The sequence below is a fragment of the Rhinoraja longicauda genome, chromosome 17, assembly GCF_053455715.1.
Source record: "Rhinoraja longicauda isolate Sanriku21f chromosome 17, sRhiLon1.1, whole genome shotgun sequence".
Classification (NCBI taxonomy): domain Eukaryota; kingdom Metazoa; phylum Chordata; class Chondrichthyes; order Rajiformes; family Arhynchobatidae; genus Rhinoraja; species Rhinoraja longicauda.
In genome coordinates, this window is record NC_135969.1 from 7,311,026 (window position 1) to 7,335,551 (window position 24,526).

Genomic DNA, 24,526 nt, shown 5'->3' on the forward strand with positions numbered 1-24,526 from the left:
TTGACTTAACTCTCTCTCTCTCTCTCTCTCTCTCTCTCTCTCTCTCATTTCATAGAACAATCTCCTCGTGCCAATTCTTGGAGGGCAGTAAGGTAATCAGATCAGTATTGTGCCCAATACCCCAGACGTGACCGTATCAATCTCCAATAAATTGTAGCAAGTATTCTTTTATTTCAATCCCTTGGTGATAAACTACATGCTTTTTCAACTGCAATTGCATGTTCATTTCCCAGGATTAGAATAGTACGACATCCAGATACATTGAATTTCAACATTTCCTAGTCTCGCAGTTTAAAAAAATACTTTTCAGGCTTTTCTGTAAATCCGTGAATCTTGGCTCAGTTCATGTTTCTTCATGTTATGCTTCTTTTATTGTAATTCCTCCCTCTGCCCCCACTCCCCCCTCCTCATGTAATCTGCCTGATATTCTTTGGACCCTCTCACAACATATTTGCTTAACTTGATATCATTAATAAGCTTACATACATTTCAAACAGTTTTTTCCCCCGATCATCTATACCAATGGTGGTAATAGAGTAGAGAAATGGTTGATGCACAAACACCACGGGCGGCACAGTGGCGCAGCGGTAGAGTTGCTGCCTTACAGCGCTTGCAGCGCCGGAGGCCCGGGTTCGATCCCGACTAAGGGGGCTGTCTGTATGGAGTTTGTACGTTCTCCCCGCGATCCTGTGTGGGTTTTTCCCGAGATCTTCAGTTTCCTCCCACACTCCAAAGACGTACCGATTTGTAGGTTAACTGGCTTGGTGTATGTGTAAAATTGTCCCCAGTGTGTGTAGGACAGTGTTAGTGTGCGGGGATCGCTGGTCAGCGCGGACTCGGTGGGCCGAAGGGCCTGTTTCCGCGGTGAATCTCTAAACCAAACTAAACTAGTCCATGTATAGTCATTATGCAGATAGGTGGCAACTGAAAATGAATTTGTTCAATTTTTCTCTTAGTACCCAGGTTTTTCCTAAATCCATTTTCCAATCCCAAGATTCTCATTTTGCCTAAAAGAATGAATTGTGAGTTATTAAAAATAATGGATACATACAAGGGAAGACCTAAGGCAATTGACCTGTTTAGTAACCTGATAATAACTTAGAGAATCATAGTATAGATACAGTACAGGAGATGGCCATTCAGCCCATTGTATCAGTACCAAGTCTCTACAAGAGCAATTCACTTGTTCTATCCACAAATTCCCACATCCCTTGCCCCACCAGCCCTTTCTGCTTAGCGTTGCAATATTTTCGTCAGTACTATGTTATCCTGTTCTCTCTAGAAAGCCATGATATATCAGCAGGCACTGCACTCCAGATTACAAACACATTTTAGTTTCTGTTTAGTTTAGTTTAGAGGTACAGCATGCAAACAGGCCCTTCGGCCCATCGAGTCCGCACTGACCAGCAATCCCCGCACACTAACACTATCCTGTACACACTAGGGACAATTTACATTCATACAAAGCCAATTAACCTACAAACCTGTACGTCTTTGGAGTGTGGGCGTGGTGCTGTAAGGCAGTAGCTCTACCGCTGCACCACCGTGACACCCATGCCGTGTAAAAACATTTTTTTCTCATATCACCTTTTTATTTTAGACCTGTATATCTCTTGTCTTCACCCCTTTCGCCAACAGGAATAGGCTGCCATAACCCACTTGCTCCAGATACCTCCATACAGTTCAAACTAATCTTCCCTTATCATCTTCTCAAGGCAAGCAGTCCCAGCCTCTCTGCTCTGTTCTTATAATTGTGGTCCCTCATCCCCAGAAACCATTCTTTTGTTTGGTTTAGTAGAGTTCAGAGATGCAGCATGAAAACAGCACATCAAGTCCATACTGACCATCAACCACCCTTCCACACTAGTTGTATTTATCCCACTTTCTCATCCACTCCCTACACATTAGGGACAGTTTACAGAGGCCATTTATCTTACAAACCTGCACGTACTTGGGGGTGTGGGAGGAAACCGGAGCATCCGGTGGAAAACCACGTGGTCACAGGGAGAACAAGCAAGTGCCACACAGAGAGTCCCCAGGGTCAGGATTAAATGCTGGTCTCGGGCACAGTGTGGCAACAGCTCTACCAACTACTTCACGATGCTACCCTATGCTCATAAATCTCTCCTGGACTTTCTCTGATGGCTTCCCATCTTTTCCATGATGAGGTGACAGGAATTAAAAGCAATTCTTCAGACTTGCATTTTACAAAGGTTCAGCACGACTTCCCTGAGTTTACACCGTATGCCTTAATTGATAGAGCTCAGAATTGTGTATGTCTTATTAACCATGTTCTCCACCTGCCCTGATATTTTCAATGACTTTGTGTATCCACACTCCACACTCCCTCTACTCCACCACCATCATAGAACAACATCCTTCATTGAATATTACTCCTCCTCGGTCTCTTTTCCCCAATAGGCTCCACTTCACATTTCCTCATATTATCCTCATATTTATCCTTAGTCTTTACTTTTACTTATAATGAATGATCTCTTGCTATCACCTTTGCTGCTGTAACACTGTAGATTTCCCCGATGTGGGGCGAATAAAGGAATATATTATTATTATTATTATTATATTAAATTTCCATCTTTCATGCATCTGTCCATTCTACCAACACATTTATATGCTGCCACAAATTATTACTCTCCTTTTCGCAGTTCATAATATGGCCATGTGTGCCATCTGCAAATTTAGAATATGCAGTTTGTACTCCCAGGTCTAGGTGATTGATATAGATTTAAAGAAGCAAAGGCACGAACATCGATCTCTGGGGAATGCCATTATTCACCTTCCTCTAGTCTAATGAACAACATTCATCATGACCCTCTGCTGTCAGAGACTCAGCTAACTTTATATCCATGCTATCATTGCCCCTTTAACATACTTTAACTTTGCTGATAAAGCTGTTATGTGGCATCTTGTCAAAAGCCTTTTGGTAGTCCATGTACACCACACCAACCACATTATCTTCATCATCTCTATTACCTTAGCAATAAAGTCCTATCAAATTGGTTAATCATAATTTGCCCTTAAAAATTATGTGAAATTACTTTTTCCATTAATCCTCTATTTCCAGGTGACTGTTAATCCCACCCAACACCAATTAGATCTATTGGCCAGAATATGTCGAAACATCGCCCAGGGGTGTTCTGCCATTTCTTATGATTCCACCTTTTTTTGTCACCTTGTGGATATAATTCAACGGTTCAATGGTGCTTTTATTATCATATCATATATATACAGCCGGAAACAGGCCTTTTCGGCCCTCCAAGTCCGTGCCGCCCAGCGATCCCCGTACATTAACACTATCCTACACCCACTAGGGACAATTTTTACATTTACCCAGCCAATTAACCTACATACCTGTACGTCTTTGGAGTGTGGGAGGAAACCGAAGATCTCGGAGAAAACCTACGCAGGTCACGGGGAGAACGTACAAACTCCTTACAGTACAGCACCCGTAGTCAGGATCGAACCTGAGTCTCCGGCGCTGCATTCGCTGTAAAGCAGCAACTCTACCGCTGCGCTACCGTGCCGCCCAATTGTCACATGTGCGAAGTGCAAACACACAGTGAAATTATTTTCGTACAAACAGTCCAGTCGAGTATTGCCATACCTCAGCACAAGCCCAATTAGTAAACTGTACAGAAATAGTCTGTTGATCCCGCATGCAAGAGGCGCCATCTTCAAAGTCCAGTGCATGCTCTGGGTATTATGAGCGGTGCTGTTCCAGGCGAGGCCCAGGCTGCTGCGGGCCTCCAGCAGTCGCCCGCCCTTGGATGTGTGGATCGACAAGTGAACCAACGTGCCTCTCCTCGCCTGTCCACCTTGGTTCCCTGGGGGCACACCTGCAGCCGACCTTGAAGGTGCGTCAGGCCAGACCCAGGTTCCCTCTCCTCTCTTACTGTCCGTCGCGTCACTGACTCCATCCTCCCGGTCTCTGGTCTTTGGGAGAAGAGCAGGGGGCGGCGCGGCATGACGGGCCTTTCCAGGCCACGGCCCACAGGATCTTACAAGCAGGGATTGACTTAGTGCCTTCCCCCTACTTGTCCTCCAAGCCCAACCACCATGCAAGATGGAGCACTCCACAAGCAGTAATCAGAGTCTCAGTCAAGTCTCCTGAACCATTTTCCCTGAATTGCCTTGATGGCCTTTGGGCACCTCACTGCTCTCACAGCCCATTGAACAATTGATCAGGGATATTAAAAAAATGTTCATAATAAAAAAGATCAAAGTTATTTAAATAGATTTACTTAAGTGCTAGAAATAAAAATTATGTAAGATTAAGAAAATTAAACTACTATGACCAATTCACATCTACATAATCAAGCTGCGTAACCCCATTCAGGTGAAGGTGGTTTTAATACATGCATTGACTTTCCCTCGTGTAATCCTGAGATGCCGGACGCAAAATGCAGTTGGTTCCTCAGTTTGGACCATCTGTGCTCCATCCCTGGATTCAGTACTGAGTTTCATGGCACTCTGCAGGTCTAACCCCCAGATTGTTCTGCCTTCTGCTTTATAACATTCAAATTTCCCATCTTGTGAATGATTGCAGAGGAGCATGGTACAGTCCAATTCATCTCTACCCCCATTGCGGACATTGGACTTTGTCTATTGAACAGATGTGATACAATGCTGAGAACTCTACTCTGCACTTTGTATCCTGCACTTTGCTCTATCTTTTGTACTTGAGTTTGACTTGATTGTATTTATGTATAGTATTATCTGATCTGACTGGATCCCATACAAAACAAAGCTTTTCACTGCACATCGGTACACGTGACAAAAATAAACCAAATCATACTTGGATCCGCTGTTTGTGCAAGCTTTCTAAATGTTAAACAAAATAATATCTGGCTGGATAAAACAGAGTCAATACAGCGTGAATACAAGCCTTTCGACCCAACGCCCACATCAGCCAATATGTCCCAGCTACATTAGTCCCACCTGCCCACGTTTGTTCCATATCCCTCCAAACCTGCCCTATCCATGTACCTGTCTAACTGTTTCTTAGACGTTGGGATAGTTCCAGCCTCAACTAAGTCCTCTGGCAGCTCGTTCCATACACCCACCTCCCTCTGTGTGAAAATGTTACCCCTCAGGTTCCTATTAAATCTTTTCCCCTTCACCTAAAACCTATGTCCCCTGGTCTAAAATATCCAATAGCATTAAGAACACTGCAGAACAGGCAGTGATGAGACAAAGGTAATTCTTGGTTATAGTACATAAATGATGTAAAATCAATTCTCTTCCAGGAAAATCACTCTAAATATTTTGATTTCCAACTGGGATTATTTAATGCTTGCTTCTGCAAATGATTTATATACTGTATTGGTCTTTGCTATTTCGATTATTTGCTCTGCTTTAGACTTAAATCAACTGAACAACTAAAGACAGCAGATTTTAATTGAAGTTATGTAGCCCAGGGTTAAAAAAACAACTGACATCAACCTGCCTAATTCTCCTATTGTATCATTGTTTTTCTCTGTTTTGGTCTGACTAAAAAAAACATTTGCATTTTTCAGTGAAACCCGAACATTTCCTAAAGTATATTTTAATGGTCAGGGTTGTAATGCATGATCAAAATGGAGTAGCTATTAATCATTTGACTAAAAGCTAAAACAAATTATCTTAGAATCTTGGCAAAGCTCCTCCATTGAACTGGATTGCTTGGGCGACTGACCTGCCTTTCAGATCAGGTGGTGTTCAGATTGATTAGTACGGGTGTCAGGGGTTATGGGGAGAAGGCAGGAAAATGGGGTTGCGAGGGAGAGATAGATCAGCCATGAATGAATGGCTTGATGGGCCGTATGCCCTGAATCTGCTGCTATCACTTATGAACCTATACGGATGCTGATTGCCAAACCCTTAGCCTTTCCACAAGTTGGTTCCTCACTGCAGTATTGAAATTCTGTGGAGTTCAGAATCTCTTTACCTTTGCAATGACAGATGGCCTCTGCCACCAGAAATTCCAGGTAGTGCTGACATTTTTGTAACATGCACCAGGGATATCTGATGCATGTAAGATAACTACCTTCATCTGAATGGTGTTGCAGAATGGTGGAAGTGAGCTGAGTTTAGTTTTATTGTCATGTGTACCGAGGTGCAGCAAAAAACTTTTGTTGCGTGCTAACCAGTCAGTGGAAAGACAATACATGATGACAATCCAGTCATCCACAGTGTACATATACACGGTGAAGGGAATAACATGAATATGTTTAGTGCAAGATAAAGCCAATAAAGTCCGATTAAAGATAGTCCAAGGGTCTACAATGAGATAGATTGGTGGAGAAGAAATAGTGTCAGTTCGGGGGCAGAAAGAAAACGTATGGCATGCAGTATGTGTATTTCTTTGTAATTGTAGTCTGTGTAAGTGTATTATGCAAGGGTGCTATTTGTGATGTTATAAGTTTAATGATGGGCTAGGATAAGTTGGGGATAGGATCAAGGTGGTGAGCATTTGTTAGAGTGAGTTAATTGGCCACAGTTCCATTATTTAGTAGATACTGGCACCACAGGTGGTGAGAGCAGGTATTGAGGGGGGTTGTTCTGGGATGCCAGAACCAACTGTTGAGCCTTCCCGAGGTGTTGTGGGCCTAACTCAACAAAACACCAGTGAAGAGAGGGCCCACTTGATAACTCCAATGACGAATGAATGAATAAGTTTATTGGCCAAGTATGTGCATATACAAGGAATGTGCCTTGGTGCTCCGCTCACAAATGACAACACAAACATACTGTTAACAATTAAGAATAAAGCATAACCACATCAAAAAAATTAAGGATACCACATTACGGACTAAACATGTGGGTGAAAATAAACCAGAGCAAAAAAGAGACTACAGACTTTGGTTATTGAGCAGAACTATCACTCGTGGAAAAAAAGCTGTTTTTATGTCTGGCTGTGGCTGCTTTGACAGCCCGGAGTCGCCTTCCAGAGGGAAGTGCTTCGAAGAGTTTGTGGCCAGGGTGAGAGGGGTCAGAGTTGCAGCCAACAACCTTCTCAACTGTGCGAACGATCCGTTGCAGCCTCCGGATGTCGTGCTTGGTGGCTGAGCCAAACCAGACCATGATGGAGAAGGTGAGGACAGACTCAATGATAGCAGTATAGAATTGGACCATCATTGCCTGTGGCAGATTGTGTTTCTTCAGTTGCCGCAGGAAGTACATCCTCTGTCGGGCCTTTTTGACTGTGGAGTCGATGGTGGCCCCCCATTTAAGGTCCCTGGAGATGATGGTTCCAAGGAACTTAAATGACTCCACAGATGTGACTATGGTGTTGTTGATGGTGAGTGGGGGAGGGGAGGGGGAGCTCTTCGAAAGTCTACTTGCATCTACAGGATTAGTTTTTTTAAAGAGCTAGTTAACATGTAGTTAACATGTAGGTAGCTGTTTTTTGCATACAGTTATTTTATTGTCATTAGCATAAGTTGGTGTATTTAGTAAGATAATACTTTGGCTTTGGGCTTGGTTTTCTTCAATGAGCGCTTTTCCTGGAGTTATAGCACGTGCTTTGTGTTTTAAATGTAATTCAGCACTGCTCCCTTGTTGTTGGGAAGATGGTTGAGTTGCCTGATAACAGCTGGGGAAGAAACTGTCCCTGAATCTGGAGGTGTGCGTTTTCACACTTTAAAACTTTCTGCCCGATGGGAGCCGGGAGAAGAGGGAGTGGCTGGGGTGCGACTCGTCCTTGATTATGCTGGGAAGGACTGGGTTGTCCATCTTACTCTGCGATTCAACGAGGAGGGTGTGTGGTGAGGCAGCAGGGATGTGGGTTGGAATAAATATGTTGATATTGGTGATATTGGAGTCATTTGGCAGGGCAGCCATGGATTAACCTTCTGCCAGTAAACACAGCATAAAATAAGCATAACATTGTAAATGTTAAGGAAACAAGCCAAGAACAATGCTTCCATCTATTTGCTACTTTCTTACAAATTGATCCGGGTTCCCTCTCCTCTTAAAGCCCTTCAGCAACCAAGCATGGAATCAATTCTGATGGATTAAATTAATCAATACTCTCAGTCACAAGGTCCATCAAGTTCCTAGGTGTAAATGTCAAGGAACCAATATTTGACCTCAACCACAAAGGCCAAGAAAGCACACCTCTACTTTCTCACAATACTACAAAAATTCAGAATGTCTCCAATGACTAACCAACTTCTACTAATTAATTGATTTTTTGTTTATTATGTACTATCTATGTGCACAGTGTTTATAGGCCTGTTAGGCTGCTGCAATTAAGAATTTTGTTGTTCCATTGTTGGAACATATGACAATTAAACTCTCTGGGCTCCACCGATGCACCACAGAAAGCATCTTATTGGAATGCACTACAACTTGCTCAGATAAGTGTTCTGCACAAGAATGTGAGAAATTGCAGAGTTGTGGATGCACCCCAATCTATCATGCACACTAGCTTCCCTCAAATGACTCCATCTGCATTTCATGCTGTCTTGGTAGAGTAGCCAACATATTCACAGACCACTTACACCCACTCTCTCTTCTCCCCCCTCCCATCAGGCAGAAGATACAAAAACTTCAAGACACATTTCACCAGATTCAAGAACAGCTTCCTCCCCTCTGTTATTAGCCCTGTGAATGGGTCTCTCATGCCAAGGTTGTCTTTTCACAATCTACCTTGCACTTTTGCTCCAATCAATTTCCCCAACCTAGGATGTAGCATGACCATATATATTCTCCTGATGGGACATTCACAGTTGAAAGAGAACTCGGATGTGCAAGGTTAGAAAAATCAATAGCAAAATATCTGGTGAGAACGCCAAATGCCAGCCAAGATTTTGAATGAGACCAAATCCTTACCCAGGTAAACATTTGTGCCAAATGTTTACATGGAGAAGAAAGGAAAGAGATTCCAACAAAGTCCTCCCTTCCTGAAAGGGAATCTCATGTTTTTTCCTACAGTTCTCAAAAGCTTGGTCCAACTTGAATTGTATTTTGTTCTCCATCTATTGAGCAATGGTTGGGAATGACTTCCTTGTGATTATTGTCCCGGTGGAAATGAGAAGTAAAACAGAAAATGCTGGAAATATCCAAGTTAGGAGAGCGATATGTGGTAACATTTCAGAATTGATGGAGAGGGTAATCCCACTTAATATACTTTGCCAGAGAATTTCTATTCAATTTAAACAGAGAGAAAAGCCTCATTAACGTATTGCTATTCAAACCATTAGAAAATTAGTTTCATTCTTTAAAGGAAAGTTGTATTGATTTGAGAAAAAAAAACAACAATTTCAACCAATATGTATTAACACACAAACCTGATTGAATTTATGAGATATCAAAAATCTCTTTTCAGTATTGCTAAAAAAAAACAACACCATGAAATACGAATGAAATATAAATGGAAACAATTCCCCAAAAGATTTTGAATGGAAGTAATACAAACTCTCATTAACACAATTTTAAAGTAATTGTTTGGAACTAAACAGCTGTTGAACCAAAATGAAGTGTAGGTGCAGAGTCCATTGAATGAAACAGAATATCATATAATTCCAAGAACTGTTCTACTCAGAAGAACATTCAGAATGTGAGGATTAATAGCTCATCTTCTCAGTGAGATAGTAACAGATTTGATCGTTAGCATCAACTTCACTCTCCTGCCTGATGGCATCACCCACGACTCCTTAACAGTTGGAAATCTACTTCAGTCTTGAATTTGTTTACTGGCCTGCACATAAGCAGTTAGTGCTAACAATGAAAAGAGTGTGTTTAGGACTTAGAAATGGAACAGCGTTAAGACACCAGTTATAAAAATAGACAGATAACAGCACTGATTTCCCCAATGATGAGCTGACTTTACCAACAGAACCTGGAGGAAAACTGAATGAAGGAGAATAGAGGCAATTACCTTCAATGTTACAAAGTCATTGCTTTCAATGTCACAGTACTTCATGCCTTACAGTATAAATAGCAATCTAACCAGAAGAGATTTCACAGTTGAACTGTAAAGGTAAATGCATTGAGCCCAATATATAAATAACTGCAGTGGCAGTTGTTGCAAGTCCCTGGGGTAATTTCAAAATAATGAAAAATGAATGAAGGTTTAAATTAAAAATCCCAAGCCTTTTGACTGAAATAGAGTTCTTCCAATTACCTTATAGCCCATCCAGAAGCAATGAATTGAGTAACAACTTTGGGATTTTCAACACCAATATTCAGTCGATAGGGATAAATAGTTCACTTGCCTTTTCTCACAAAATATGCTAGTTATTAATTATATATTTTTCTCCAAAATTACCAACGTGAAGAATTGGGCCTGTGGTGCTTGCTTTATGAGATGTCAGTTGAACTGTTAAGGTACTGCATTATGGAAAGAAAATTAGTAGAGCATCCCCTCGTTATAACGGATCATACGTGGGAGGGGAATTATGTCTATTATTGCCAATTGCCAGTTATAACCCAGTAAGGTATTCTCATTGTACATTGTTGAAGCAAAGAGCTGCAGACGATGGTTAATACACAAAAGAACACAAAGTGCTGGAGTCAATCAGCAGGTCAGGCAGCATCGCTGGAGAACATGGATAGACAATAGACAATAGACAATAGGTGCAGGAGTAGGCCATTCGGCCCTTCGAGCCAGCAATGTGATCGTGGCTGATCATTCTCAATCAGTACCCCATTCCTGCCTTCTCCCCATACCCCCCCGACTCCGCTATCCTTAAGAGCTCTATCTAGCTCTCTCTTGAATGCATTCAGAGAATTGGCCTCCACTGCCTTCTGAGGCAGAGAATTCCACAGATTCACAACTCTCTGACTGAAAAAGGTTTTCCTCATCTCCGTTCTAAAGGCCTATCCCTTATTCTTAAACTGTGGCCCCTGGTTCTGGACTCCCCCAACATTGGGAACAATGTTTCCTGTCTCTAACGTGTCCAACCCCTTAATAATCTTATACGTTTCGATAAGATCCCCTCTCATCCTTCTAAATTCCAGTGTATACAAGTCTAGTCGCTCCAGTCTTTCAACATATGACAGTCCCGCCATTCCGGGAATTAACCTAGTAAACCTACGCTGCACGCCCTCAATAGCAAGAATATCCTTCCTCAAATTTGGAGACCAAAATTGCACACAGTACTCCAGGTGCAGTCTCACTAGGGCCCTGTACAACTGCAGAAGGACCTCTTTGCTCCTATACTCAACTCCTCTTGATATGAAGGCCAACATTCCATTGGCTTTCTTCACTGCCTGCTGTACCTGCATGCTTCCTTTCAGTGACTGATGCACTAGGACACCCAGATCTCGTTGTACGTCCCCTTTTCCTAACTTGACACCATTCAGATAATAAATTGCCTTCCTATTCTTACCACCAAAGTGGATAACCTCACACTTATCCACATTAAACTGCATCTGCCATGCATCCGCCCACTCACACAACCTGTCCAAGTCACCCTGCAACCTCATAGCATCTTCCTCACGGTTCACACTGGCACCCAGCTTTGTATCAGCTGCAAATTTGCTAATGGTGACGCCAGGGCCTTTCTTCAAACTGATTCAGTCGGCAGAGTTACTCCAGCACATTGTATCCTTTCACCTTTCACTAAGTACTGATGTCGCTGGTCTGTAACAGCGGGTCCTTCTTCACTGGTTCACATGGCTGTTGTTTTGGCTCATGTGTAGCCCCTTGCAGTTAGTGCTTTCTTCAGGCCATTGCCAATGACAAGATGGGGCTCCCTCCCCTCACACCTGCTGTCGCTTCCAAAGGTGGAGTATGTTGGTGACACTGGGGAGGAGGAGAAGGCGATGGTGGAGGGGAGGGTGTTGGGGAGGGGGGAGGGGGAAAGAGGCCGAGAGGACAGAGTGACGGGAGGAGGAGGAGGACGTGGCAGCGGTCGAACGAACCAAGGAAGAAGTGGCGGCAGCTGGTGAGAGGGGAGGGAGAACCACGTTGGCCGGGCGTGTCCTGTCGGTGGCGGCAGCCTGAAGGAAGCTCTGTCCCCAGGGGCTACAACGTGAGCTGCAAAAACAGCTGCTTCAACTGGACCACGTGGTGGTGAAGAAGGGCTCGCCGGTGCACCTTGCGAGTCGGGCGTGGGCCCTCGGAAGCCCGCTCTCAGGGGCCGGGGAGGCAGCGCTGGTCTGGGGGAACGTCCACTATAACCAAAAGCTGTTATAAAGAGGCTCATTGAAATGAGGGTTTACTGTACATTTCTAGGGTTGGAGATACATTAGACATCATATTGGACAGCAATGAAAACTAATTGTGATTCGTCAATGGCCCAGACAGTCATTTATCCTTTACACGGGGAAAGGGCATGAAAAGTTTTCATTCGGGTAGGCTATGGACTGAAGCATTCTATGTTATTGCTAACTATAACCGGGGAAACTAAACTATTGGGTCACCCTGCAGGCCAATCTGTTGTGTGAATAGCTTCCAGAATATGGATATAAATAGGCACTTCCACATTAAAGGAATCGAACATCAGCAGGCCAACACTATCCCCACTCCCACATTGCATTTTACAATCTCCCACACTCTTGCTCGAGACTCTCATTAATCCTTGCTCACGGCTTGGCGTCACTGATGTACCACAACTCGTCTCAACCGCTGATATTTCCCATCACTTCAGTCCCTTCTCCTTCACAGACCATCTGTTCAATCAGCTTAGTAGAGAGATACAGCCTGGAAAGAGGCCATTTGGCCCATCGAGTCCATGCACACCATCGATCATCCATTCACACTGGTTCTCTGCAGTCCCACTTTTGCGTCCACTCCCTTTTTAACCTACAAACTCGCTCTCTGGGATGTGGGTGGAAACCGGAGCACCTGGAGCAAACCCACACGGTCACAGGGTGAACACGCAAACTCCACACAGACAGCACCGGAAGTCAGGATCAAACCCAGTCTCCGGCGCTGTGAAGCAATGGCTCTACCAGCTGCGCTACCTGAGTTAATATCAATTATAAATTGATAATCTCTTGTCAATAACCATCCAAGCAACCAAAATATTTTTTTTCTTGTCCCGTTCTTTGATATTATTTGACAGAAACTCCTCACCTCTCCTTTTACTTTCCCCTCTGCAAGTGGGGATATAAAGAGTGCAACACATATCAATTTGTCTGTCGCCCATCTCTCTGTATAATCATTGAGTCGATGTTAAATTCATGATAGAGTTTATCCCTTTTGGGTAACTATCAAAGTATGCAATGATATTAGTTTCTTTCGTGCTATGCTGAAATCCCCATGTTACAATTTAGGATGAGTAATGCTCTTAATTATGCATAACATCTTTCTGGTAAGAAATTTAATTTTACTCCTGGAAACATCATGGAAACCAAAGCCGCAAATTTTGATTTTGAAAGAAATCTTTCTTCTATTCCAACTCGCTTTCAGTGTGTATTCATTCGGGCATCGAGTGCCTCAACATCGGCTGTAATTCAAAATATTTAAATGAAGACTACTCCATTAGTGCCTGGAAGACAGATAGTCAATCAGTGCTGATGAGTTGTGTAGCACAGCATTGTCTACTGCTCAATGAGCTGAGAACAGGCCCTTTTGTTCTCTGTGGATGTGTGCACCCGCAATGAGGCTCTCACCTGGGTGATGCATGCTCCAGTGAACGCCACAATCACTGCCACAACGTTCACTGTCAGCTGGAATTGCAGGAACTTGGAGATGCTGTCGTAAACATTTCGGCCCCACATGACAGCCTTCACAATGCTGCTGAAGTTGTCGTCAGTCAAGATAATGTCAGAGGCTTCCTTTGCCACGTCGGTGCCAGCAATGCCCTGAAATACAGTGAAAAGAATGTTAACCAGCGTCAGAGCTCCCAGAAGTATCTCTGAAAGACAGATTCCAGGGAGTAAGAAAGCAGTAAAGTACAGTGATTGGTTAGGTTTAAAAATTAATATTTTTCAAAAAGATAAATCCGCTGACTGAAAAATGTCAGTGTTGAAACGGATCTGGAAGTCCTTGTACACAAATCACTGTAAGAGAACAAGCAGGTACAGTCAGCAATTAGGAAGGCAAATAATATTGTCCATATTGTCAAAGAATTTGGGTACAAGAGTCGAGATGTTTTAATTGCAGTAATCTGGGATATGTGCAATGAGGAGAGGTTCAGCGGGCTGATTTACAGTATTTGTTCTTGGGTTTAGAAACATGCAGTGATCTCATTGAAATATATAAAATTCTCACTTGACAGGTTAGATGCAGGGATGATGTTTCCCCAAGCTGGACTGCCCAGAATTTAGGATCACAAGTCTTAAACTAATTGATTGGTCATTCTGAACCGAGATGAGCATAAATTTCTTCACACAGACTGCCAGTGACTTTTAGGAAATCTCTACTCCAAAGGACTAAAAAGGCTCGTCACTGAATATATTGATGAGGAAGATCTAAAGACTCTGGATATGAAGCAAATCAAGAGATATGGGAATTGTGCAGTAAGGTGATGATAAGGTGAAAGATTACTCATGATTTTATTAGATGGGCCTGAATGGCCTAATCTGCTATTTTTAATGTGCAGGGTTTGTGTAAATCCATTCATTCAAATTCATGAACATGCAGTGAGATGGCAAGCTGGGGAATGGAGCACATTTTTTTCCAATCAGTCGTAGTCAAAGAAGTCAAATGCTAATTCATTTTGAAGGGAGTCGTGACTGTAGGAACAGCAAATCTCAGAGAAACATCTAGCACTGCAGTGAAGTGACTTTAAACTCCCAATATCTACTGCCCTTATGAAAGTATAATTCTGGAAATTATAATGTGTTATTGAGATGAGTAACCAACAGAGCTCACAAATTTTCATTTACAAATTAGCATATGACAAAATGAAAATGCTACAATCACTTCAAATGAGTTCCTAAAGTGTTATTTACAGATGAGTTTTTCAGGCAAACATATTTTGCTCTCTTGGTTTTAACTATCGCCATGGTAACAGCCTTGAATTAGGGATGTTACATAAGAAAACCGGGAATGAAATCTGTCATCAAAATACATTAAAAAATAATATTCTAAGCAGCTCTGCAGCAACTTATGAGATAAATAGCATAATATGGTGCCTTTAAATTGAAAATATGGGTTGATTTTGCAAGGGGAAATTGCTGTGTTTTAGAGAGGGACTAACAATTCCATACATCTAAAGACTTTTGTCAATATATTTTGCAATGGACTGAAAACTGCAAACTGAAAATGAAATATCCCTATTCTAGAGAGGAGGGAGAAAGCAAGCAGGAAACTTAGACCTGTTAGGCTAACATTCCCATTGGTAATAGAATCCATTATTAAAGTAATGATAGGACATTTACAAAAAACATGATGCAATTAAGGAGAGGTAAGAGAGGTAACCATCTTATGACTGAGAAACTCTGCTTAAAGAATGTAGTAGAGTTCTTTGAGTTTGTAACAGTGTGGTAATGTGAAATTTGTAAGCATAGTGTATTTATTTGGGTGTCAAAAAGGCCTTTGATCAGATGCAACGTAAACTCTTACCACACAAGTCATGTTTGGGGAGACAATAACAGTTGACAAGCTGCATCAAGCATCTTTGCTGGGCTAATTCCAACTTATAACTTTGATGAAGGGAGAGTGCATTGCAGTCACTTTGCTGACCATACAAAAATACCCGGTAAAGAAAGTTGAGGGGAGACACAGAGAATCAACAAAAGAACATTGTTATATGTAGAAAGTGGACAGAAATTTGGCGGATGGAATATATCGTGAGGCCGAAAGGAAGGTTGATTCCCAGTATGAAGGGCTGCTCTAGAGTATAATCTATATCCACTGGAGTTCAGAAGAATAAGAAGGAATTTTATGAGACATTCATCAGTCTGAAGAAGGGTCTCGACCCGAAACGTCACCCATTCCTTCTCTCCCGAGATGCTGCCTGACCTGCTGAGTTACCCCAGCATTTTGTGAATAAATCGATTTGTACCAGCATCTGCAGTTATTTTCTTATTTTATGAGACATGTTCGTCTGTAATGGGCTGCACAGGCTGGATGCTGAGAGAAAATGTCTCCACATGGGGGGGGGGGGGGGGGAAGCTAAAACTAGTGGGGTTTCAGGATAAGAGATAGTTCAAAAATAGAGACAATTTAGAGGCATTTAAGGTAGAGATGCTTCCACAAGTGTGAGAGTCTAGGACTAGAGGTCATAGCCTCAGAATTAAAGGATGTTCCTTGAAGAAGGAGTTGGGGAGGAATTTCTTTAGTTAGAGGGTGGTGAATCTGTGCAATTCTTTGCCACAGAAGGCTGTGGAGGCCAATTCAGTGGATATTTTTAAGGCAGAGATAGATGGATTCTTGATTAGTACAGGTGTCAGAGGTAATAGGGAGAAGACAGGAGAATGGGGTTAGGAGGGAGAGAGATCAGCCATGATTGAATGGCGGAGTAGACATGATGGACTGGTTGGCCTAATTCTGCTCCTATCACTTGTGACAAGGAGGAATTTCTTCTCTGAGAAAGTCATGAAACTGTAGAAGCTCAAGCATTGAATATATTCAGAACTAAGACAAACAGAATTTGGACTATTGAGAAGTCAAAGGTTATGGGCAAGAAAGAGGAGCTGAGGTCATGGCCAGAAAAGACATGATCTAGCTGGAATGTAGGAAAGGCTCTAGGACTTTATGACCTCCTCCTGCTCTCAGTTCTTATGTCCATTTTTAAAAAAAAGTTTCTGGTGATATGTGTATATACAATTTAAGAAATGTTTTGCTTTGGATTTCTTCAGGGAATTAGTAAAGCATAAAAATTATTCATGAAGTACACAAACTCTCTCTGGAAATTCTCTATAGGATTAAAACCATATGCGTTTGTACATAATGGATCAAACTTCAGCTACAAATGTTCTGTAGATTTTTTTTCTCCTTTCAAAATTTCTCCTCGAGCTAACAGTAATTTGCATTTTACTTAATTTTTCTTCCAGTATAATAAATATTTTAAAGAATTTTCTTTCTCATGGATCGGAATTCCATTCTGGCCGTCGAAGAAACAGCGGAAGAAAAGTTAAGTAAGTTAAATGAAGAAATTTCCTTCAAGAATCTAAATCAGAGAAACAATTTGATAATTGTCTTGCTCCATAATGCAATAATGGGGAAAAAAACATCTGATTCTTCATGCACACCTTGATTAAATTTAAGTGGCTTTTGGATAAGTATGTTGATAAGCAGGAAATTGAGGGATATGGGTTGCAGGCAGGAATAGAATATTAGTTCAACCAGGCATTGTGAGCTGAAGAAGGTGTTCTTGATCTGTTTTTTGTTCTATTTAAAAGATTAAATGCGGAAAGCCCAATAGTTTCAACCCTTTCCCTGCTGTGCATGGGTGCAATACAACTACAACCATTAATTTGTGTGAATTGGCAATCTCAGAAGGGAAGCAACTGGCAGCTTCTGTCTAAAATTGAATGAGTCTCTTAATGATGACCAATTGCAGAGATTCCTATCCTCTGTCCATCAGCCAAGAACTTGGACTTCCACCTTGGGAATAATGTCCACCCTTGCCCCAGCCGAGGTATCTAATGTGAAACCCACATTCACATCTTTGTTACACTAGCTTTCTCCTGCTGGCCTTCCTTGTTTAGTGAGTAAACTCAAGTTCATATTGCAGAGGCACAAATACATTTCCCTCATTTTCCAAACTTTACCTTAACAACCAGGAAGCATTCTCCTACCATATTGAGATGAATACTAAAAAAAAAAACATGGGCCATCAATTATTTTCAAAGTTGGGATGTAAACTTGATCAAAGTGCAATGTAAGTGATCGCGCCCTCATTTGTTACAAAAGCTAATGCTCAGAGTGGTCTTGGCAGTGCCTGACATTAGCTTCTTTCCTTTCTTCAGGGTATAGTTTCCATTATGGCAAGCCAGGGTGCTGGGGCCTTGGACTGACGTCATTCATGACACACAGGCTGCCAGCAGTGGTGTATTTCATTGAACAGCCATTTACCGTCTCCCTGACATCTGCACCGTGCTGAGAATCAGGTGAAGTAATTGCTTTCTGCTCACTGGGTGGATACGGGTTCCTGCTGAGAGCCCTGTCTCTGATCTTCAGTCATCTCGTGAACTGTGCTCACTCAGCACAGAAATGTGACCATGTCTGAGAGCAGCAGGTTTGAGGAGTCAGCAAAAATGTCAGGAACAGTCGGACTTCAGGGTCGTTCAGAGAACGATGCCATGCACCAAATGTACAGGAATGCATCGACAACCCCTCATATTGTGAGCAATTTTGGGGACCATCTCCGAGGAAGGATGTGCTGGCTCTGGAGAGGGTCCAGAGGAGGTTTACAAGAATGATCCCAGGAATGAGTAGGTTAACCTACGATGAGCGTTTGCCGGCGCTGGGCCTGACCTCGCTGGAGTTTAGAAGAATGAGGGGGGACCTCATTGAAACTTACAGAATAGTGAAAGGATTGGATAGAGTGGATGTGGAGAGGCTGTTTCCACTAGTGGGAGAGTCCAGGACTAGAGGTTCATAGCCTCAGAATTACAGGACGTTCTTTTAAGAAGGAGATGTGAAGAAATTTCTTTAGTCAGAGGGTGGTGAATCTGTGGAATTCTTTGCTACAGACGGCTGTGGAGGCCGTCAGTTGATATTTTGAAGGCAGAGAGATAAATTCTTGGTTAGTACAGGTGTCGGAGGTTAAGGGGAGAAGGCAGGAGAATGGGGTTAGGAGGGAGAGATAGATCAGCCATGATTGAATGGCGGAGTAGACTCGCCTAATTCTATTCCTCTCACTTATGACAAGTAGTGAGGCTTTTTGTTGCTGAACACTGTGAGGACTTGGGTTGGGGATCTGAGCTTCGGAGTGGCATCACCTTTGTCACATCACGCTGACTGGCACTACATTTTGTCTGCTCTCCATATAGTATCTGGCATGACTTCAGTAAGATGCAATAATACTTTGATACACGTAGAACAGTCAAAGCAGCAAACGGCAGATATTCTTGACCCCAATTTTCTGATTTATTTTCTCCTAAAATGTTCAAGATGATGGCAGGATTTCCAAATCTCTGTTGTGGAAGTCTGTTCGGAATTCTGATGAATGCTCAACGCAAATATTTATGTCGTTCAAATGAGAAATGATGTGCACCAGTGGCTCCTGAGTGCACAAATGAATGAAACATAACTATTGATCCAACATGTTGAAGAAATGATATGCAAAACATAGGGTTGGTTTATCATTGAAGTAAAATCAAAAAATGAAACTCTCCCACTAGTGGAAAAAATGAAGGCTTTATTACCAGATAAGCATGAAAACAGTAGTTTAATCCACATCATTTCTTAAATATGAGATGTTATAAACCTAGGCCACTGGGCTACAAATGAAACATCAATGGCCATCAGACCTTCACCCAATAACTAGTTTTGGTGCAAGATGTTTTACCAAATTGGATTGGGGATAGAAGACAGGAGAGCATGGATGACCCCATCCCCTTCACAGGTGACACTCAAGCAAATCAATCAAGACAACCGATCTGTGTAGGAAGGAACTGCAGACTCTGGTTCAAACCAAAGATTGGCACAAAAAGCTGGAGTAACTCAACACGTCAAACAGCATCTCTCGAGAAAAGAAACAGATGGTGTTTCGGGTCAAGACCTTCTTCAGTCTGAAGAAGGGTCTCGACCTGAAACGTCACCTATGCTGTCTGACCCGCTGAGTTACTCCAGCTTTTTGTGCCTATCTTCGAGACAAGTCATTGCTTGTTTTCTCTTCCCTGACCCAACAGATGATGTGTGTCACCCTAAATGAGCCTATCTATCATAGCATGGATGAAGGCTCCTATATTCCAAAGGAGACACGTTGTAATTAAAAAAAAATTCATGCAATCTATCTCCTCACTCTGTGCTCAGCACGCATGTGCGGAATCTCCTCACTCGCACCAAAAAAATGGACGCCGTTAGCGGCGCAAGCCCGCGATCACAGGCTCACCTCTCCTCTCTCCCCTTGCTTCTCTCCTCTCTCCCACACCCGGGAGACCCTCTCCCCGCTATCCCCCCCCCCCCCCCCCCCGGACCTTTCACTGATCCGATCCCCCGCAACCCCCCCCCCCCCGGGCCTTTAACTGATGCTAACAGTGTGTCTGGGGGAGAGAAAATGGTGGCGGGGTCTGAGAATGGGGACTGGGGAGTGGGACAACAGGGGTCGTTGCGGAGGGGACTTGGTGGTGGGGGAAAGAGGGGTACTGGGAAAAGGGGAGGTCCTCCCCTCTCCCTCCCTCCACCCCCTCCACCCCTTCCCCCCCCCTCCCTCCCCCCTCCACACCTACCCCCCCCATCTCTAGAATGGAAACCCTAAGAGGACGGGCCAAAGGGGAGAGTGTAGGGAGAGTAAGAGTGGGGATGGGGGAGGAGAGAATGGGGGGTGTGGGGATGGGCCCAACGGGCCCTCTTTGCTAGTATCTTTATAAAACTTGGTGTGTAAATGCAAACTAAACCGTGGAATGCCTATCAAAGGAGGACCACTGTATACTTTTCACATCACATCTTCCATTCTGAACATGCCTAGAATGACTTCATTTGTGTAGAAATACATGTAATTAGTCTAGAAAATGACAATAACCCGGCAAGTGTAAACCATTCCTAACCTTTGAATGAGAAAAAGTGGAAATGACTGACAAGTTTATGTGTATGGAGACAAGGTTAGGAGCTTTCTAATTAACAAGTAGGTTTAGTATCTTGACTGCATATCATTCTTTTTGTTAAATAATTCATAATTCAGTGCATAGCAATCTGAAATGGTCTGGTAGTTTTCAATAGAGAGTTAGAGACTTAGATTTAGCTCTTAGGGCTAAAGGAATCAAGGGATATGGGGAAAAAGCGGGAACGGGGTTCTGATTTTGGATGATCAGCCATGATTATATTGAATGGCGGTGCTGGCTTGAAGGGTTGAATGGCCTATTCCTGCACCTAGTTTCTATATTTCTAGGATTGCAGAAGATTAGGCCAATTTACACTGCAGCAATTATAAACTTTGTGCTTAGATTTACTGATTCCACAAAAAGTTATTCATGGTCATTTGCAGAGTAAGTAAGATTAATGAATGGAACAGTAATTTCCTTATCTCAGTATCTCCCTCTCCCCTGTTTCAGTCTGAAGAAGGGTCTCGACAAGAAACATCACCCATTCCTTTTATCCAGAGATGCTGCCTGTCCCGCTGAGTTACTCCAGCATTTTTCAAAGGTTGCAAAGGTCTCAAAGGTCTGTTTATTGTCACGTGTACCAATTAAGGTACAGTGAAACTTGATTACCATACAGCCATACTAAAAAAAGCAGCAAAACACACAGCTACATAAAAGTTAACATAAACATCCACCACAGCGGATTCCCCACTTTCCTCACTGTGATGGAAGGCAATAAAGTCTAATCTTCTTTCCTCTTCGTATCTATCTTCGTAATTTATCTCCCATGTATGGAGTTAAGATGGAAATTGCAAAGCCTCGTCGCTATGTTCAATTCACTGGTAGCACATGTCAAAACTTCAAATCTAATATATTGACATCACAAAACCCGAAATAAAATGAATACCCCAATCAATTTCTTCTTCCCCAACATGGCGATACTGAGGTTAATTGCAATACTTCAATGGAGATCAGTAACGGGGCAAGAGACAAAATGCTTTCCAATGTTCTCGGCTCAGTTAAATGATACCCAATCTTGCTGAGTCACCAGGAGAGCCTTTTGGCACTTATATTTTTAAAAGCAAATGCGAGTTTAAAATTACATCTCCAATGTATTTTTTCTTCCAATTTGAAGAGCACTTTGAGTACAATAACTGCTGTGCAGTTGGTAACACTAACTGCACTGTTTAGTAAAATCAGCAAATACTATTCTGCCTCCATTGGAATGAATTTTCGAGACAGAATACATTGTGCCGATCTGATTATATACAACAGTTAGCATTATTGGCCAAGTTTGAATTTCCAGACATATCTTTATCCTTCAAATAATCTGGTTCAATATCTCAGATTAAATCTCTTTATTTTATAGACAATCGACAATAGGTGCAGGAGGAGGCCATTCGGCCCTCCGAGTCAACACTGTCATTCAATGTGATCATGGCTGATCATTCACAATCAGTACCCCGTTCCTGCCTTCTCCCCATATCCCTGGACTCCGCTATCTTTAAGAGCTCTATCTAGCTCTCTCTTGAAAGCATCCAGGGAATTGGCCTCCACTGCCTTCTGAGGCAGAGAATTCCACAGATTTACAACTCTCTGACTGAAAAAGTTTTTCCTCATCTCCGTTCTAAATGGACGATCCCTTATTCTTAAACTGTGGCCCCTGGTTCTGGACTCCCCCAACATTGGGAACATGTTTCCTGCCTCTAACGTGTCCAACCCCTTGATAATCTTATATGTTTCAATAAGATTATATACAACAGTTTTTGTGTTGTGTGCTGAAGTACTTTTCTAAGCATACTTATTTTATTCAAACAAAGTAAGTTTTTTTGTTAATTTTCTGCTTTGCTTTCCCTTCTTGGTGTGGGAGAGTTCCATGGGTGCCAGGCACAGAGATTCCTCAATTGTCGGGCTTTTATAACAAAAGCCTGTCCATTCTTGAATTCTTAAATATTTATCAGAGGGATTACTAAAAAAAAACTCATCTTCTAGATGCACTATTCCCTTTATGGGTTCTCAACCAGCATCACAACTCAGTGCACATCAGTGACTAACTCCAAGCTGGTTAAGCCACTGGGTAAATTCAATATGTTATTCCAAAAGGTTTTCTTGAACCAATTTCAAGGTTCTGCAATTTTTCATCTTCTGAAATGGAAAAATGCTAACTAAGGTAGGGATTCACAAAATATCTGCGATGAAAAGTTATTCTGTTATTTAAAAGCAAGATATTTTGTATCTGCATACACAAATATGCAGCAAATTGTATAGCATCTGTGATGAGAGAATAGTTACATTTTAAAGGTTGATGACGTAAACTCTGTTCTCTCCGCTAGATGCTGCTTTACTGTTATTGTTATTTCAGGTTTTCAACATCTGCAGTGGTTTGGGTTTTGAATACCATTAGTTCATCCACTTTCATTTTACAGTACAATCTTATCGACGCAATGTGCTTTAAAACCAATTTTGGGAGTCTATGCCGGGTTATTTAAACAACTTTATCTCATTCCATTCCAGATCAAATGGAATAAGCAGGCAGAATATGTGTGTCCAATATATCTTGGAGTATATTGCCACATTTGTTAATAATTTTCATTGAAGTCAGATTCAATGTGTCCACACTGCTGGATTGTTGGAATTGATAAGAATGTAAGCAGGATTTGGCCATGGGTCCCTCAAGCCTATTCCACGATTTAATAAAATAATGGCTAATCACATGCCTCATGACTATTTTCCAACTGGATATTCCTACCCCTTGATTTTATCTGCCTCCAAAAATTTATGAATTTCCTCCTTGAACTACTTAACAATTAAGCATCTGCAGTCCTCCTGGGTAAAGATGTTGAGACATTTTTCCTTTTTTTAGTTTGAAAACAATCCTGAAGCAATGTTTCATAATTCTTAATTCTTCAGCCTGATGAAACAATCTCTGTTTTATCAGTATCGCAAAATGCTGGAGTAACTCAGCGGGTCAGGCAGCATCTCAGGAGAGAAGGAATGGGTGACGTTTCGGGTCGAGACCCTTCTTCAGTCCTCCTTAGAACTATGAATGTCTTGAGTAAACTTAACAGATGTGACAATTTATTACAAGATATTTGTGTTGAAAGACGATAAATATTGATGGTTCTACTGCCACCATATGCCACTTAAACATCAACTCAAATCTTACCAATCAGACTGCTAATTGATCACAATCGATATAATGTGAACGTTTCATCACCTACCATAGCAAACCCAACATCTGCTTTTTTCAGCGCCGGTCCATCATTGGTTCCATCACCAGTTACTGCTACGACCTGCCTCCGCTCTCCACACAAACTGTCAATGATACCTGTAACAAACAAAAGCCAGTTCGTAGGAGCTCGTTAGAAGGAATAAATCTGAGTAGACACTGAACTTCCCTCTCAAACCGTTCACAGGCAAACTCCCTCCACTTGCCCCCCTCCAATTACTCACGTCAGCACTGGTGCCCAAGGTAATAATTTCACAGACAACAATGTCAGCTTTTAGTAGTCAGCTCTCTGTCCCAACACCTTCAAGCAATTACATCATTTTATTTTTAATAATGTGAAAAACAGCCAGGCTAATGTTTAAATGAAAATAATGATGAATCAGGAGAGAGGTAAAAGCAATTAAAAAGAACATTTTGTCTCTGACTCCTTTGGCTAAAATAATTTCCTGCTTAATCATCACCAACAATGCCACACAATTGATGAGCAAATGATACGAGCCTCAATAAAGTAATTGTAGTGTTGCTGGTTATGAACATTATTAACGTGATCATCAGTCTGTTTCTGTACAAACATTAGAATATGTTGCTGTATGACCAATTGCAGAAATCAATGCAATGTTCCGAGCAGATTCCAAGACAGTTAATAAGCTAAATTGGAGGTTTTCCAATTCTCTTCAGTACCTTGAGAGCTCACCAGTCCAGAACAGT

At 42.1% G+C, this 24,526-nt stretch overlaps 1 protein-coding gene across 13 annotated transcripts in view; it reads right to left on the reverse strand.

Annotated features, from left to right (window-relative positions):
- Positions 1 to 24,526, reverse strand: part of atp2b2 (ATPase plasma membrane Ca2+ transporting 2) — a 1,022,617-nt gene that overhangs the window by 24,658 nt on the left and 973,433 nt on the right. For all 13 annotated transcript variants that reach the window (XM_078414003.1, XM_078414006.1, XM_078414002.1 and 10 more), the window contains 2 exons: positions 23,811 to 23,917; positions 13,564 to 13,755 (listed from right to left, as the gene is read on the reverse strand). In XM_078414003.1, coding sequence (XP_078270129.1) covers positions 13,564 to 13,755; positions 23,811 to 23,917 — 299 coding nt within the window. The remainder of the gene's footprint in view (positions 1 to 13,563; positions 13,756 to 23,810; positions 23,918 to 24,526) is intronic.